The 15950-nt window shown below is 36.9% G+C and overlaps 2 protein-coding genes and 1 non-coding gene across 11 annotated transcripts; 2 read left to right on the top strand and 1 right to left on the bottom strand.

The window, feature by feature from the left end:
- The first annotated feature begins 131 nt into the window (after nt 1-131).
- On the top strand, nt 132-204 carry TRNAF-GAA (transfer RNA phenylalanine (anticodon GAA)). Its single transcript has one exon. It is a non-coding gene; the product is annotated as a tRNA-Phe (tRNA).
- A 131-nt stretch (nt 205-335) lies between these two features.
- Nucleotides 336-4164, bottom strand: LOC140859833 (serine/threonine-protein kinase D6PK-like). 9 transcript variants are annotated; one of them, XM_073262415.1, is made up of 4 exons: nt 4011-4154; nt 3847-3911; nt 2157-3159; nt 336-1370 (listed from the first exon to the last, which is right to left on the bottom strand). In XM_073262415.1, exons 3-4 carry the CDS (start codon nt 3050-3052, stop codon nt 497-499), a joined length of 1770 nt encoding a protein of 589 aa, XP_073118516.1. In that variant the 5' UTR covers nt 3053-3159; nt 3847-3911; nt 4011-4154; the 3' UTR covers nt 336-496. The 9 variants fall into 9 exon arrangements, with proteins under 9 accessions (XP_073118516.1, XP_073118513.1, XP_073118510.1 ...); XM_073262412.1 differs by having other exon boundaries at nt 3856-3911; XM_073262409.1 differs by lacking the exon at nt 3847-3911 and having other exon boundaries at nt 4011-4164.
- Nucleotides 4165-10406: 6242 nt separating this feature from the next.
- Nucleotides 10407-15627, top strand: LOC140863765 (uncharacterized). Its single transcript, XM_073267407.1, has 7 exons — nt 10407-10740; nt 11868-12643; nt 12750-12868; nt 12958-13045; nt 13141-13575; nt 13651-14092; nt 14226-15627. The coding sequence occupies exons 2-7, from the start codon at nt 11882-11884 to the stop codon at nt 15437-15439; spliced, it is 3060 nt and encodes a 1019-aa protein (XP_073123508.1). The 5' UTR covers nt 10407-10740; nt 11868-11881; the 3' UTR covers nt 15440-15627.
- The last annotated feature ends 323 nt before the right edge of the window (nt 15628-15950 follow it).

Below are 15950 nucleotides of genomic sequence, written 5' to 3'. Positions count from 1 at the left end.
AGATTTAATGTCTAGTGGAAAAGGGACGTGGAAAAAGTGACAATTTTTCAATAAAAAAAATTTAAAGCAAAAGTTAGTATCATTTACTGATTTTACGTTATGTAAATTTACATTTCACATGTTCTCAAAACGCGGGGATAGCTCAGTTGGGAGAGCGTCAGACTGAAGATCTGAAGGTCGCGTGTTCGATCCACGCTCACCGCAATATTGTTTTTAAATTTTTGCCTCTGCTCATGCGTAATATGGGTTTTTGCACAATTTTTTGTTTCTTTGTTCTAGTTTCTTGAAGCCATACATGAATGAAATTATAACAAATTTAACAAAGGACTTGCTGGATATAATTATCGGTTGATGTTAACAGTATTACAAGATTTGCAGAGCAATAATGCAAGCACCAACATTTACTTAAAGTTCTCACAAATGCTTGGAAAAAAAAATTCATATTTCTAGTTCACTGAAAAAGTAAACAGCAGCTAGAATGTGAAAAAAAAGACAACTAAAAGAAGTCAAATTCCAAATAGTTATTAGTACTCTGCTGAGAAGAGATGGCTGGAGAGGCAACTTTTAGACCAGTTGGTGCTGGAGGGCCAGCAATCTTCTCCATCTCGAATGGTCTAGGGACGTCTGGGGGACTTGCGCAACGGATTAGAGCCCAATTCACACCTTCAAAGAAGGGATGCTGCTTCACTTCTGTTGCTCCACGTTTGTACCCCAATCTGTGCTGTGGCTCTTTCACTAGTAATCCTCTTATAAGATCTCGGGCCGCAAAACTTACTACCGGCGATTCCGGAAATCGCAAGGGCTGGCCTACGACGTTGAAAAGGGTGGCTCGGTTGCCTGATCCCTTGAAAGGGGTCTTACCGAACAATAATTCATATAAAAAGATCCCAAATGTCCACCAGTCGACAGCACTTCCATGCCCTTCACCTTTTATGATTTCGGGTGCCAAGTACTCGTGGGTGCCCACAAATGACATTGAACGTGCGTCTGTTGGTTCGGCAATGAGCTCCGGTAGCGGGCTTACTTGGTTGCCAGTTTCTATTTTGGGTTTCCTTTCTTTCTTGGATTTGCTCGAAAATAAACGAGGCCCGAAACAAGTTGTTGGGACTATACATGATGGCTGGATACAAGATGGCTCGATGCAAGCTGGTTGGACACAATAAACCGGATCTTTACGAAGGGGCTCGGCTTCAAGAGACGAGGACTTGATCAGAGTAGGGCTGACGGAACAGCGGAGAGAAAGATCGAAATCTGATAGCATTATATGCCCATCATCCCTCACGAGCACGTTTTCTGGTTTTAGGTCACGGTAGACAATGCCAAGCATGTGCAGATATTCCAAAGAAAGCAGGATCTCTGCTACATAAAACCTGTAAGAAAAATTACAAATAAGAAAATATTACAAACCAGAAAATATGATGATCTATAAGTAAATGGGATGGGATTTTTGTCAGGATTATTCTTAATTTCCTATAAGATACGATAAATAGATTGAAATACAACACGGCTAGCGAAGGATAAATGTTCCAAAAAAAAAGTTTGGAACCAGCAATTGGGAGCATTAAGCCATCACTCAATGTCTGAGAAAATGAGAAATGAGAATCATTCATCAACCAAGAATGGCTGGCTGTCTTTTCTACTATACAACAAATCAGTTAATTTTTATAGCAGATAGGGGCAGAGAAAGGGTACATCAAGCCGAGCATTCCAATTTACGGAGCACCAGACATATTTAGCATGTAAAAAGGTAATACAATAACATTGCGAAATTCACAAACGCAAGACTAATTAAATCAATGCATAAATGTTATGCCCCAAATTTTGCCAAATGGGAAACTTAAACCCCAAAGGAGTTTTAATTCACTGTAAACAGATTGGAGGGAGTCAGTTCAATAAATTTTATAAGCAAATTTATAATAATGTAATTTTCTCATGTCAGTTCCAGTCCAAGGCATCGCTTGAGCTTCTAAATATCACAGGATTAGCACTGGAGCACTTTGAGGCCAAACACATGTTGAATCACAATAAAGATCAATCCAAGAAGCTCGACATTTTCAAGCAATGACAAAGTATTTTGCTGCAGTTCAAGAAATCAAATGTTGCATTTCTAAGAAATTTTGCAATAATATAGGGACTGAGTTAAGAAAGGGACATACTTAACAGCTTGTTCAGAAAAATGTTTTCCTGGTTGCCTTTGCCTTAGCGTATGCAAATCACCACCGGGACAGAACTCCATCACTAAACATGAAAATTTTTCTGTTTCGAAATGCGAGTACAGGGTTGGGAGAAAAGGATGATCTAGAGACTGCAATATTTCTCTTTCTGTCTGGGCTCGCAACAGTTTCTTCCGACTAGCTAGCGATGCTTTATCCATTACCTTCATTGCAAAGTAACACTTGGTACCACACAACTCAGATAGATAGACACTTCCAATGTCGCCACAGCCCAGTTTCTTAAGTAGTCTGAAGTGCCTGAGATCCAATACCCCATCCTTTGCTCGAACCGCCTGTATCGCTTCCCATCGTAGGTCATTTGCTTTATGTGGTTTGTTAACACTGCTACTGAAGCTGCTGCAAGAACTTTCATCACTGATGTCGGTACTTGTGCTACCCCTGCACAGACTGCTCTTTCCACTCTCAACAAAATCGTTCCGATCAATATGCTTAACACCGCCATTAGCTTTTGTAACACCATTCTCTCCATCAGAAACTTTGACAGAAGCCGCGAGATTCTTGATATTTCCAGCATCATCGAATGTTTTCTTATCGCGATTGAGTGTCTGCACTTGTTTTGTGCTACCCAAATGTAAGTTTGAATCCACTTTACCAGCTAAGGAATTAACAGACTTTGTTTCTAATAAAGTTTCAGAGGTTAGTTCCTTTGAGGCCGAATTTTGAACAGTTCTAGACACTTCTTTCGCAGAGGGGTCTAATTTCCCCACTTTGGGATTTGGGATGGGACAAGCCTTCCGAGGATTCCCTTCAATAACTTGCCCTCCATTAGTTTTGCTTTGCTTTTCTGAGGAATCCTTGGTGAAAGAATCAGAAGCCATTACAAGATTACAGACTCCGTAGATTAATCAGACTCTCAAGACCAAATGAAAGCGTATCCGCATCCAATACCATAAGCAGGCACCATCATTTACAATTGAATCCACATCTGCAGGTTAGCCACAAGACACTGCACAGAATTAACAATATGGAGAGTACAAGTGATTTAACTAATATAGATGAACATGTAAAGGGAAATTTGAACAAAGGATAAAACATCGAGCAAAGTCCATATAGCTACCATACAGATCGTAGTCATAACCAAAACTAAAAAAAAATATATAAAAAAATCAGCATCTGGTGACAAAAGGGTAGCAGGGAGCATAGTTCATATTTCTCCGACCCAAAAGTAAAACTCGGTTAAGTTCGGAGCCGGGAAGAAAAATTGGATGCAGATGCAGATCCATACAATGCGCAGAAAAGCAACAAAGCGTCTAACTTTCCATCAATTGATACCTCAAAATACAACCATATCACCTCAAGAAATCAAATTTTTTGATTAGAAAAGTAAAGATTCTCCAAACCACCACTGAATTGCAACAAAAGAGACTCGGTTAAACCGCAAAACAAAATGCAGTCCCTCGAACACGCCTCACAGTCAAATCCTACCACATACCAGAAGATAAGCACAAGTTCAGGAGAAAAACAGCGAGAAAAAAGGAAAGGTGCGTGAAAAAAACACAGATCTTGACCGATGTCCCACCACTTGTATTATGTAAAACCCCACCAAGATGGATCCATCAACCCCCCGAAAACTCACAAACAAAACCAAGAAACGCAGAAAAGCAGAACCCACGAAGCATACCACTAGATCAGTTCAAAAGCAAAGCAAGGAGAACAGCCTACCCAAAAAGACGTAACCTGAAGTCACGAAGATCGAAACTTTAGCCGCTCACAATTTCATCAAAGTAAGGCCCTCAACTACACACACAGGAAAACAATAAAATGACTCAAACCCACCTCTTTTCCTCTTCCAGAAACCAAGTTGTGTGTAGTAAATAATGGAGAAAAAAAGTGAAAGAAAAAGCTTTGAGAATGCTGTGTGAGAGAGAGAGGGAGATGAGTATTGACTCTTGCCCCCTTGAGTGGGTGACTGGCCTGGGCCCGCGAGCTACGCCGATACCAATGCAGTCTCTTTACATGTTCAATAATTTCAATGAATTTTGTCACTTACACAAAGCTCTGAATAAACATGTGGGCCTCCCAACTGTTGAAGCTGTCCCTCATGCTTGGAACTTGGAAGTTGGGACTCCTCGCCTTTCCATTTCATTTCATACTTATATATTGGGCAGCGGAAGACCGATGATATTTATTGATTATATTTATACGAATTGATTCATATATTGTTAAAAGTAATATGTTAATAATAATTTTTCAAGTGATCGAGTCAAGTGGAGATTTATCTCGTAAAACTAATATTTGAGAGGCAATCTCAAAAAAAAATTTGTTGTTTATATTATATATATATGTATATTACATTGATTTAGGTTAGGGACCTCTTTGCCCTTCTTTCCACCATTTTCGTGGTCACTCTATCTTAATTTCGGTTATCAAATGTTGTCTAAAACTTAATTGGGATTCATGGGCATATGGTCCCAATTTTTCTATCATTTCTTGGATAATGGAGATGCATATATATATATATATATATATATATATATATATATATATATTTTCTTTCAAGTGCCCACCTACCATGCCCACAAATGATGTGGCAATATTCTATTGTACCTACAATTATCACATCTAATAGAATAGTGTCACATCATTGGTGGACATGATGGTGTGCATGATAGGTGGGCACTTGAAAGAAACTATATATATATATATATACATATATAATTTTGTTGTCAACCAACCGTGTCAACCTATGTTCCCACCATGTATAAAGCACTTAATTATTGTACATGGTGGGCAAAGAAGTTGACACAGTTGTTGAACAGCATAACAAAACTCTCTATATATATATACACACACGTAATTTTATTATGATGCACACCTAACGTGTTCACTAATTGTGCACATTATGAGGTGTCACTCATCTATTGGATGTGATGAATTATATATCCAATGATTGAGTGTCACATAAATGATATGCACAGAGGTGAGCACGGTTGGTGTACAACATAAAAAAACTAATATATATATATATATTGTGTGACTTCAATCAACCTGACCATTTCAGCTAGGGATGGTATCTGGTCGGGACCTGTTCCATAACCCCTTATCCGATTCTTGTTTCGATAAGAATTGTGATATTTTTTTCTCCCAATCTCGCACCCGAGAAGTGTCGGGACTCGAATGCTCGAGATTCCGAACATTCAGGATCCCGTCGGGCCTGGAGAAGGAATTAAAATCCCACAATATTTTTTTAAAAAAAATTTATGAATTTCTTTTAAAAAAATTATGAAGAAACTCAAAGAATTTCTTAGTACATTACAAATAAATTAAAATTTTTTTGTACATAACTATTAAAAACTAAAACATCTTCTTAGTACATTACAAATAAACTAAAAAAACTACTTGATTAATACAATAAAAACATATAATTATTCATAATAATAAAAAAACAAAATAAAAATTTATAACTCAATGTTAATATTAAAAAATATAAATATTAAAAATAATTATATGATAGATAATTATAAAACATTAATATTAAAACATAAGATTATAAAAAAAATTTATTTTTTAATTTTAAAAAATTATTAATATATTTGGGTCGAAAATCCCGTCGGGTAAAGTTGTCTATCCCGATCCCGATCCCGATCCCAAAATTGATAGGATCGGGAAAAATTCCGAACATTCGGGTCGAAAAAAGTTCGAGACGAAAAAAAATTCGGGTCGAGAACAAGTTGAAAATCGGAAAGGGTCGGGAGCCCTAATTTCAGCATCTAAAATGAAGATGTAGTTGTCTTGTAATTTGTTCAAGCATGTGATTGATTGTGAAGTTTTAAAGAAGAATAAGGAGATTCAATATTTATGTTTCATTTTAAGTTGAGAACAAGTTTTACAATAATTCATGAGATGTATAACGCTGCACATGAGGATTGTAAATGATATATCATATATTTTAATAACTTTTTAATTCGTCTGCATTGGATATATTTCTATAAAATTCCATTATCCGTCTAGGACCTAGTTTTAGATCTATTGTCGAGTTTAGGCCCAATCTATAACTCATTTGACCGAGTTTAGATCCACTTAATGTCGAATTTAAACTCAACTTATTGTCACGTCTAATTTCATCTTTCATAATCACATCTTACAAGCCAAAAATGTTTTAATAGTTTATTATGCAAATTTTGTGTTATGTTTTTTAAAAATTATCTTTACTATTGAATATCTCACAATCATTGTATGTGTAGGCTATGATTGCTCATCTATTGTTTTTTTTAAAATATTATTTTGTGTGTGGTCTTTTGCTCGTTTCAACCCCTATAAATTTAAATAAAATTTTACTAAATCAATTAAAATTCGTTAGTTTAGATGCATTAACTCTAATTAAAATTCGTTACTAAATCAAAAGCACAATGTTTCGTACTAATTTATTAAATAACTCGGAAATTCGACCATCTAAGCAAACTACACAAACAAATGAAAATTTGCATGGCATGATCTCTTAGAATAAAGAAACAACAATTAATGTGTATGTTTTTTCCATGCAAAACCACACTTTTCAATTCATTGATCTATTGTATGGGTCAAAGAATGAGCCGCCGCAGGAGCCTTCACCTTGAGCGCTTTGATCGCTCATAAAGTAGTCGAGAATCTGCGACAATTCATCTGCATTAGGCTGACATAATGTCGAAGGCATCGCATGATTAAAAGTCGTTGTTGGTTGAATCACACGAGGCTCGGGCCGAAAAACAGCAGGCTGAGACTGAGGTTGAGGTTGATAGACGAGGTTCATTGCCTCCGGAGCAGGGGGGGATTGGACATAGTTCGGAGTAGGCTGATCAGAATAGTTATAACTACTCCGATATTTATTTAAGAAAACCGCGAGAGGTTCAATATAGTTACCGAACCCTGTCGACTCCATAGCTGACAATATGTCCTCCGGCTTAATGATTTTGCGACAGTCTCGATGGCAATTTTCATTAGCCGCTTTGGTGATAAAGGCGATGAATTCGGAGACGCACTCTTGTATGATCTCTTTCGATTCGTCTAGGATCTTCACGTGAGGCGGGAGGACTTGGCGCATGATCTTGATCACGTTCGGAATCGGAAGGTATTCGTCGGGGTTGCGTTTGAACGGTTGGTTCAAGTTTATATGATTAGTGTCGATCGCAATGTCCCTAGAGCCGGTTGCATCTTGTGTAGCCATCATATCTGAAACAATATCTACCAAAATGGGCCGAAGGTCATTTTCCTGTCAGAAGTTGGGCTTTCGTGGCCCAAATTCAGTGTACAAATACGAGTCCATTTTTTAAAATTTGGTAACATGTGGCCCATAATATGGTGCGAACAAATTTAGACAGGGGGGGTCAGGGGACCGTATTTGTAAATTGTAACAATTCAGCTTAGAAAATAAATTTTATTTTTTTTAAAAAAAATTGTGAGTAGAAAAATAAAATAAAATTTTATTTTAAGAAATATGGCAAGTCACTCTAAAAACAGAATGGTAAAATTCAATGCTCTGTTTAATATGTAGTGCCATATGTATTAGTAATATATAAGCAACGCATTAAGAAACGTTTCATTGAGCTTCATATTTAAGTGATTTTTAAAATGAGAAACAATGTTAATATTTTCTTTAAGTTTTTTTAACAATGAGAAATATATTTTGACTTTAGATTAATGATAAAAACAAAATTTTTTTTGGAAGAGAAAAACTGAAACAAATGTTGGAAGCATTATTTCTGACTTTTGGAAGATTTTTTTAGCATAATTTTGACCCCAAATATCGTTTATTGCCAATGATATCTTGACCTAATGGTAGAAGTGACTAGTGAGGTCCCTAGATCCAATCCAGTCTTGTGTTCAAATCCCATTTAGATTAGTAATTATAGTTATTTAGATAGATTAGATTAGATAGAAAATAATTTATATTCTAAAATATTTTTTTTTATAAAATATAAAAGTGCTTTTAATATGAAGTTTACCTATCCAAACACAATTATAAGTTCAACTTGAAATCAGATAGATTTTGGGGAAAAGAACCATTTTCATTTGACTAAAACAATAGTTACTCTTCAAAAAAAAAAAAAAAAAAACAACAACAATAACAATAATAATAAAACAACAAGAGTTATTTACATCAAAACCACATGTGAATAAAAAACGTACTTTACCTCATAAAATTAAATAGGCGTCTCAAGACTCTCAACTCTCAAACCCTTGACTTTTTATAAAAATTACATGATTTACCTTTGTTAATGTGATTTTTGGAACATACTCTCACCTTAAAAAACCAAAATTTTAATAATATTATAAAAAAAATAGTCATTTATTGATCTATATACTTTTCAAATCTACAAAATACAACCATTGAAATATATATTATGCATCCACACATAAAGGTTGAGTAAGAAACCATGGAACTTTTTTTTGGCTAGAAAACATGAAATCTTCGAGCAAGATTTCATGATTTTCTTGTGCATTGAGTGCTGGTTTCTTAGTCGCAACACAAGCATGCGCTCAAGAAATCGCGTTAGCATGATTAGATCGTGTAATTTTTTATAAAAGATCAAGGGTTTAGACGCATATTTAATTTTCATAAAGATAAAATACACATTTTTTATATTTCGCATGTGATTTTGCTGCAACTCCAAAATTATATATATATATATATATATATATATATATATATATATATATATATAGTCATGATCCACTGCACACCAGCGTGCAGGGATTTTGTGTGCACCGCGGGATGTTCGCGCGAACATCTAAAAAAAATCAGATGTTCACGCAAACATCACAGGGTGCACACAAAATCCCTGCACACTGGTGTGTAGGGAAACAAAATTATATATATATATATATATATATATATATATATATATATATATTATATATATATATATATATATAAATCGAATGTTAAAACTTGAGAGAAATTTACCAAAATTTGTATCTGTGGTTGAACCAGTAGAGCACACATTGGGCATCCCAGTTTGTTCCATCTTCAAACAGCTTTGGTGTTCTCTTCAAATGTGTATGCCTTTTGTTAACTTACAAATGTCACAATGAACTTTTCTTGAGATATGGAGCAATTCGGCTTTGATTTTATAGAGCTGAGAAATGAGTCCAGAGGTGCAAAAGGAAGGTGGCAAATGTGGTGATTTTGTTGGGGGTAAAATAAGCAAAATATTAATTATTATTTTTGAGAACGAATTTTAGAATAATTTAATTTATAATCACAAATTCTCTCCTAGTATACCAAAAAATTATGTGACAAATTCAGTGTCCCAAGTTCATACCTTTTCACCACTTTAAATAGTAATTGTTTTGGTGGATTTGGCGTGTTAGATTATGTAATATATATAAAGATCAAATTCCTCTTGAAAAATCAAACGTAATTCTTTTGGCAATTATAAGTATTTGGTGGCACAAATTCTTTCCTTAGATTATGGCCTTTGTTGTTTAGATTGCAAAATTTTAAATTATAAATCGAGACTTCATGCACACATGCACACATATATAAGTACTTTAAAAAATTTGAAACTTTATAAATGCACCATGTTAGAGTCGAGTTATATTATTTCTGATAGTGTTTTGAAATACCTAAAAGAAAATGATCATAAACTTTTCTTTATAAAATTTGTAGTATTCTAATTACTACTTCAGTGACATATTCACATACTAATTGATATACACAACATCAATAGGTATTTTCTAAAACTTTAAGGTGCCGAAAAATAAATCATTTTATTTGATCCCAACATAATAAAAAAATGTACTACATCGAATTATATCATAATTGCTCGAATCACGAATACAGATACGACAATTTATTCGATCCCAACATAGTAGAAAATCTATATCCCGATGTTGGATATTATACTATATTATATCATAATTGCTCGAATCACAAATACAGTTATACAGATACTACATAATTTTTCGCATTCTAATTTCATAATATACAATCAGAGTTTGAAATTCGAAATAATTACGAGAGATAAATTTGATGTTCTATATTATTATTATATTTCTACTTTAATAATATAGTAAGAGATAAGCGCGTTGGAAGACCACAAATTTTTCATATCCATATTTTCGAAAAATCAAAATAATTTTTTCATCATTGTATTCACAAGTTTTTTTTTTGTTTTTTGTTTTTAAAAAGAAAAAATATATATATATATTTGGATGAAGATGAGAGAAGCAAATCGCGGATCTGTGAAGAAATTGGGAACGCTTACAATACAAAAACCCTAGCACTTTCTCTTTTTTCCAAAGCGTGCAGACAAGCGAAGTCGCGTTTCTAATGGAGATTTCTCTTGCAGAACACCGATTTGAATAGCCGTTGGAATTGCGCACACTCTCACTCTTCTCTTCCCTCCTTTTTTTGTTCTTTGCTGTCCAAAACCCATTAATATTTTTCTAAAATTTTGATTTTTCTTGGGTTTGGATTAGTTTCATGCGCATGTGTGCGTACATTTGGTTTTTTATTTTCTGAGGGATTCAAGTGCTCTGTTTTTGTCCCGTGAAGATACTGGAGCTTTTGGGTCTTCATCACGAGGTAAGAGTTCTGTTCTTTTTTTTTTTTTTTTACATTTCCATGTATTTGTGGGGGCATTTTTTCAATGGCATGATGTTTGGTGTAATTTTTCGTCGGGAATCTGATGCCGTTTGAAGTCTAAAAAAGTAAGAACTTGACAAGTTTTCTTGGACCAAATTTGCATTTGAAATCTTTCAAGACTTGGTGGTAGATCCATGGGGGTAGGTCGAACATGTTTCTTTAACATTGAATTGTAATGCCGAAGATAGTGAGGAAGTTTTGCAGCCTGAAAAATACTGGATTTTGGCTATAATTTTTCTTGTACTCTCTCCCAGAATGTTTCTAGGCAGATAATGAGTTGATGATAGTGCGTAGAAGTTTTACCTATGTTGAGTAGCACCGAGAAACGAATCAAATGAGTAAACTATTAAGAGGAATGAATGTATAATTGTATCTTTCAAGTTGAAGAATTATGAATCACATGAAAGATACTCCCCTGGTTAGTGGATAATGATAAAACTACTACCATTGGCAAATAAAGTTTTTGGTTGTCCTTTACTTTAGTTGACAGGATTAAACAAACTTTCATGGAGTTTGATTGATCCTATTAGTTCCTCTGTAGCTATTCCTTAAATCATGATACAGTCACCCTTTTCTGTTCTTATTCATATGGAAATCTCCTTGCTATTTATTCTGCTAAAATCCCATTTCGTCTGAACCCTGTTACTTGCAGAAGCAGCCGCACGGGCTAAATATCATTAGTAACCTTTAAAAGTTTACGACAGTCTATCCTTCTCATCCTCACCCCTTCTCTTTCTCAATACAAGGATCAGGATTTGATTTCTTGTCTTGCCTTGAGGATGGGTAAATGAGGGTTTAATATTTAGGAAAAGTGAACAGAGTTGATGAGAAACCCAACAATTGCAGAAGTAAGAACTTCATGTCATTTCATGTGGTCCAGAGGACGCATTTTCATTTCATTTCATGTGGTCCAGAGGACGCATTTTCTGAGAAATATAAATTTTTTTAAATTTTTGTGCATATAACTTTGATGTTTATTTTGTACGGCGTTGCTTCAGTGACATGGGAGCTTGCCAAGCTCATTAATAGTTAACTCTTTTATTACTAACTATAACTCTCCATTTTAGGTGCTCGAGGAAATATGGATGCTGGACTTGGTCACACATTGCATCCTGGACCCATTGATGACTCTGTGCTTACCTTACAAGATCATCACCGATCTACAGATATATGGAATGGTCAAGACTTTGAGCCTTTGACATGTAGGAGATGTGATGGACACTTTTGGCGCTTGGGTGCCTTGGACCCTTGTGTGCAGCAAATGATGCTGAAAGCAGGTTTTTATGGAGTTTGCATGGCTGGTCGTATAAGGCTGGATCATGCTTTGATCACTGCACTGGTTGAGAGATGGCGACCAGAAACACATACCTTCCATTTACCGGTTGGTGAGACTACCGTCACACTGCAGGACATTTCTGTGTTATGGGGTCTCCCAGTGGATGGTGAACCTATTACAGGTGTAGATACCAATCGGTCAATGGATGAGTGGCAGGACATTTGTAATGAGCTATTGGGATTTAGACCACCTCCGGAGGACTTTGATCGTGGTCGTCTTAAGATTCGATGCTTGCAAGAGAGATTTAAAACACTGCCTGATGGTGCATCAGAGGATATTGTGAAGTTTTATGCTAGAGCATACATTTTGCAGTTGCTCGGAGGACAGTTGTTGTCAGACATGTCCAATAATAAGGTCAAGTTGATGTACTTGCCACTCCTAAGGGATTTTGAATCAGCTGGTAGGCTAAGCTGGGGTAGCGCTGTCCTTGCTTGTCTTTACCGTGCTTTGTGCCGGGCAACCAAACCTGAGACATCAGATATATGTGGTCCACTTGTACTTCTGCAGGTATGTCTAGCCTTATGCAGATAGTTTCCTTGCTTACATTTGTGTTTAATATTTGAAGAACAAAGCTGAACGTGGAGAGATTCTTGGTTTTATGGTTATTAATCAGATATGGGCGTGGGAGAGAGTGCCTTTTGTCCGTCCTGGGAGAATAGCACCACGAGAGCATACATCACCTGACAGGGTTTCAGGAGAGTACCCTTTGCCTGCAGCCCCCTATGGTTCTAGGTATTGATGAAAACATTATAACAACTTGCTTGAAATGTTCATCCGATTCTCATTATCTTGATTTTATGGTAAATAATTGTTGCTTGCAGGTGGAATGTTGGTTTCAAGCTCGAAAGCGTTGGCACACATGTACTAGTCTTATATAGAGACCAGCTAGACAATATGAAGGATGACCAGGTTATTGTTTGTCTATGTTTGCATTTACCTGCAATAGAACACGAAGTTTATACTAAATTTCATAGCTAGTGTTTGAGAGCCATTTCATGTTTTAGTTTGTATGGGAACCATATCCTGTCGATGTATTGGCCAGTCTCCCAGATTATTGCCTATTTGGAAGAAGAATTTGGCAGACAGTGTCTCCTCTCATTTGTTTCGATGTGGTTGAGTTCCACCATCCCGACCGTGTCTTGCGTCAGTTTGGCCAGCGACAAACCATACCTGCAGTTTGTGACACAATCCCCGACATCCATTTGACTGATCGTCGTGGGAGACAGAATTATGATTGGGCCCAACATCACAGGCAATTCGTTGATATGTGGACAGACCGCTGTGCTCGAATTGTATCCGCGCCTCCCATTGAGTCTCCTATGGATCAGAGTGATCCATACATGATATGGTACAGGCAAATTACTCGGTTGTTGATTGGTAATCCTGCTTCTCGACCAAATACAGGATACCAGGGCGTTGGAGGAGCAATGGAGGCAATGGTATATTACTTTGATCTAATTAATTACCATGTTCCTATCACTTTTGTTGATCTTTTAGTTTGTCTATGTGTCCAGGCACAGAGCTTGCAAAAAATATACCATCGTGCCAGTGATGCCATGCACCAAGGCCATGAAGCCTTGGGGGAACATGTCCTTAAGGAAATCCAGGATATATGTGAATATTCTCTGAGGGTAGCTCATGAGGATCATCGTCTCAATGTTCGCCCGGATTTTTGTGCACCATCTCCAGCTGCAACCCCATTTATTCCACCTAAAGGACAGAGAGGCAGGCCCAAAAAAAGGGGTGGGTATGCTGGTGGATTATTGGCTGAGAGCCGTAAAAGATGTTTAAACATGCCAGGAATGTTTTCTACCTCTCTGGCCATGTCACATTCTCCTCTATCCTCAAATCTTGAACTCCCAGAGACACCTCAGACATGGGATTCTTCCCTGAGTGCACCTGAATACATGGATGTAACAGATCATAGTGTAATGAAATTGGATCCTGAAGCTACAGGTGAGGTTGCTTGTCCACCGTTCTCTAAATTTTACATTCTCACATCGAATTTTCATACAGCTGAACAATACATTCTTAGTGCTCATTGTTTGAATCAAATTATGAATTTTGTCATTCTGAATAAATTGTGCAGAAACCACAAATCCAATATTCGAGGCCCTCGTCAAGATTCAAGGTATTTGTTCTGTTGCTTTGAGAATGAGTAATGGAAACCAGGCCATACTATCAACGCAGGATATGATTCTGGTTGGCCCAAAGACGAAACGTTGCAAGCCAAGGAGGAGAGGTGGAATGAGTGGATCTTTCGGTGGTGTAAGTGCAGGGGCCAATTCGTATTATCCATACACCTCTGGACCGTCATCCCCAACACCGTCTGTTTCATTGGGACCTGATGGTTCTCCTTCCCTCCCCCATGATATATCTGGACAGGATGTTGAACCATTGGTTACACCCTTCTCAAGCTACTCCCCATTGCCAGAACTACAAGACAACTTGCAGTCCGAGATGATAGAGTTGGATACTATAACTGGAAGTAGAGAAGCTTCACCATCATCTGTCCACACATCTATGCTAGATCTTCCGTGTGTTCCACCCGTCAATGAAAATCCAATTCTTCCAACGGGTACAGAAGCCAATTTTTTGGGGGATATTGGGCCATTGCCAACAGAATCTGCAGACACTACAGCACAGAACACGGGAGAAGAAAAGAACAGAGGAGGGATGGAAGTTTTGCCATCCAATGCTGACCATGCTGTATCAGAAGATATACAGACTCCAGTACAGCTAGATCATGGTGACCCTGCCAACTGCGGTGAAACTCCTCCCGCTCCTCCGATTGACCACAATGCCAGTCAGCATCCATTGCAGGAGCCTAATTTGTCACCTGTCCACCCAGACTGCGATGAGGTGGAGACTGAGGTTAATGACCCTGATTACTGTTCTATGTCTAAGCCACATGTGTTGGTGCCCCCTGATCCTGAGATTCCAATACCGTCAGGCTCTACTACCCCTGCAAAGGAAGACTCGAGGCCCTCCATTCTGCATGGTGATACAAATATTCCTGAACCGCCTTCACCAAAGCATCAAAATCCAGCGTTACATATGGTTTCTGATGAAGTGGTAACTGGTGCTGGAGGTAAAAGGAAAGGGCATGCCGCTGATGATTCGAGTCAAACACTTGAAACAGTTGTGAGTTCACCTGATCCCAGTGCTATAGGTAAATCAGCTTTGAAACCTTCACTTGAGAGCGAGTTCCAAGTTACCCATGCAGAACCATTCTCAGTCAAAGAGGATGGCCAGAAGACGTACAAGAGACAAAGGCGTTCTGCACCAAAGCACCGGCAGTAGACATTCCTTTTGTGGCGTCTCTCTTTTCAATCCTATGTTAAATGTGAAGATAGATTGCTATGAATTTATGATCTCATCCTATACACTGATGCTACTTCATGAATGGTTAAGTGTTATTCAAGGTGCCTTCTATTTTGGGGAAACAATATTTTCTGCGGTGTTAATAAATCGGACAATTCATTATTTAACCTTGATGGGAATATGGATAGAGAAGTCTTGGTACTTGGTAGGTACTGCTAGTGCTAGGTGGTACAGTCATTTGCGGTATTTTTACAGGTGGTGATAGAAACGGATGAAAAACTACAAGTAAGACACCGTTCTGTTCATCATATTATTAATATACGTATAATTTCTCTCATCCCATTTCACGTTCTTTTCATCATATTATTTATTCATGTATTAACTATTTATTTTACATCAATCAAATTATTAATTATTTATCTCACATCAATCAAATCATTGAACTCAAATTACTATATCACTCCTTATAAATAATATAATTTTTATTTTA

Source organism: Henckelia pumila, chromosome 4 (assembly GCF_033568475.1).
Source record: "Henckelia pumila isolate YLH828 chromosome 4, ASM3356847v2, whole genome shotgun sequence".
NCBI lineage: Eukaryota > Viridiplantae > Streptophyta > Magnoliopsida > Lamiales > Gesneriaceae > Henckelia > Henckelia pumila.
The sequence above is the reverse complement of the archived record's forward strand: the minus strand, read 5'-3'. Positions and strand labels throughout refer to the sequence as shown.

Bases quoted from the DNA above. Each gene is read 5' to 3' on its own strand.
- LOC140859833 (XM_073262409.1), bottom strand. From the start codon at position 3,052: ATGGCTTCTGATTCTTTCACCAAGGATTCCTCAGAAAAGCAAAGCAAA. The intron at 1,371-2,156 runs GTATGTCCCTTT...TTTTTCTTACAG, and splicing joins TTTTCTGAACAAGCTGTTAA to GTTTTATGTAGCAGAGATCC.
- LOC140863765 (XM_073267407.1), top strand. From the start codon at position 11,882: ATGGATGCTGGACTTGGTCACACATTGCATCCTGGACCCATTGATGAC. The intron at 12,644-12,749 runs GTATGTCTAGCC...GTTATTAATCAG, and splicing joins GTCCACTTGTACTTCTGCAG to ATATGGGCGTGGGAGAGAGT. The intron at 13,046-13,140 runs GTTATTGTTTGT...TTCATGTTTTAG, and splicing joins ACAATATGAAGGATGACCAG to TTTGTATGGGAACCATATCC.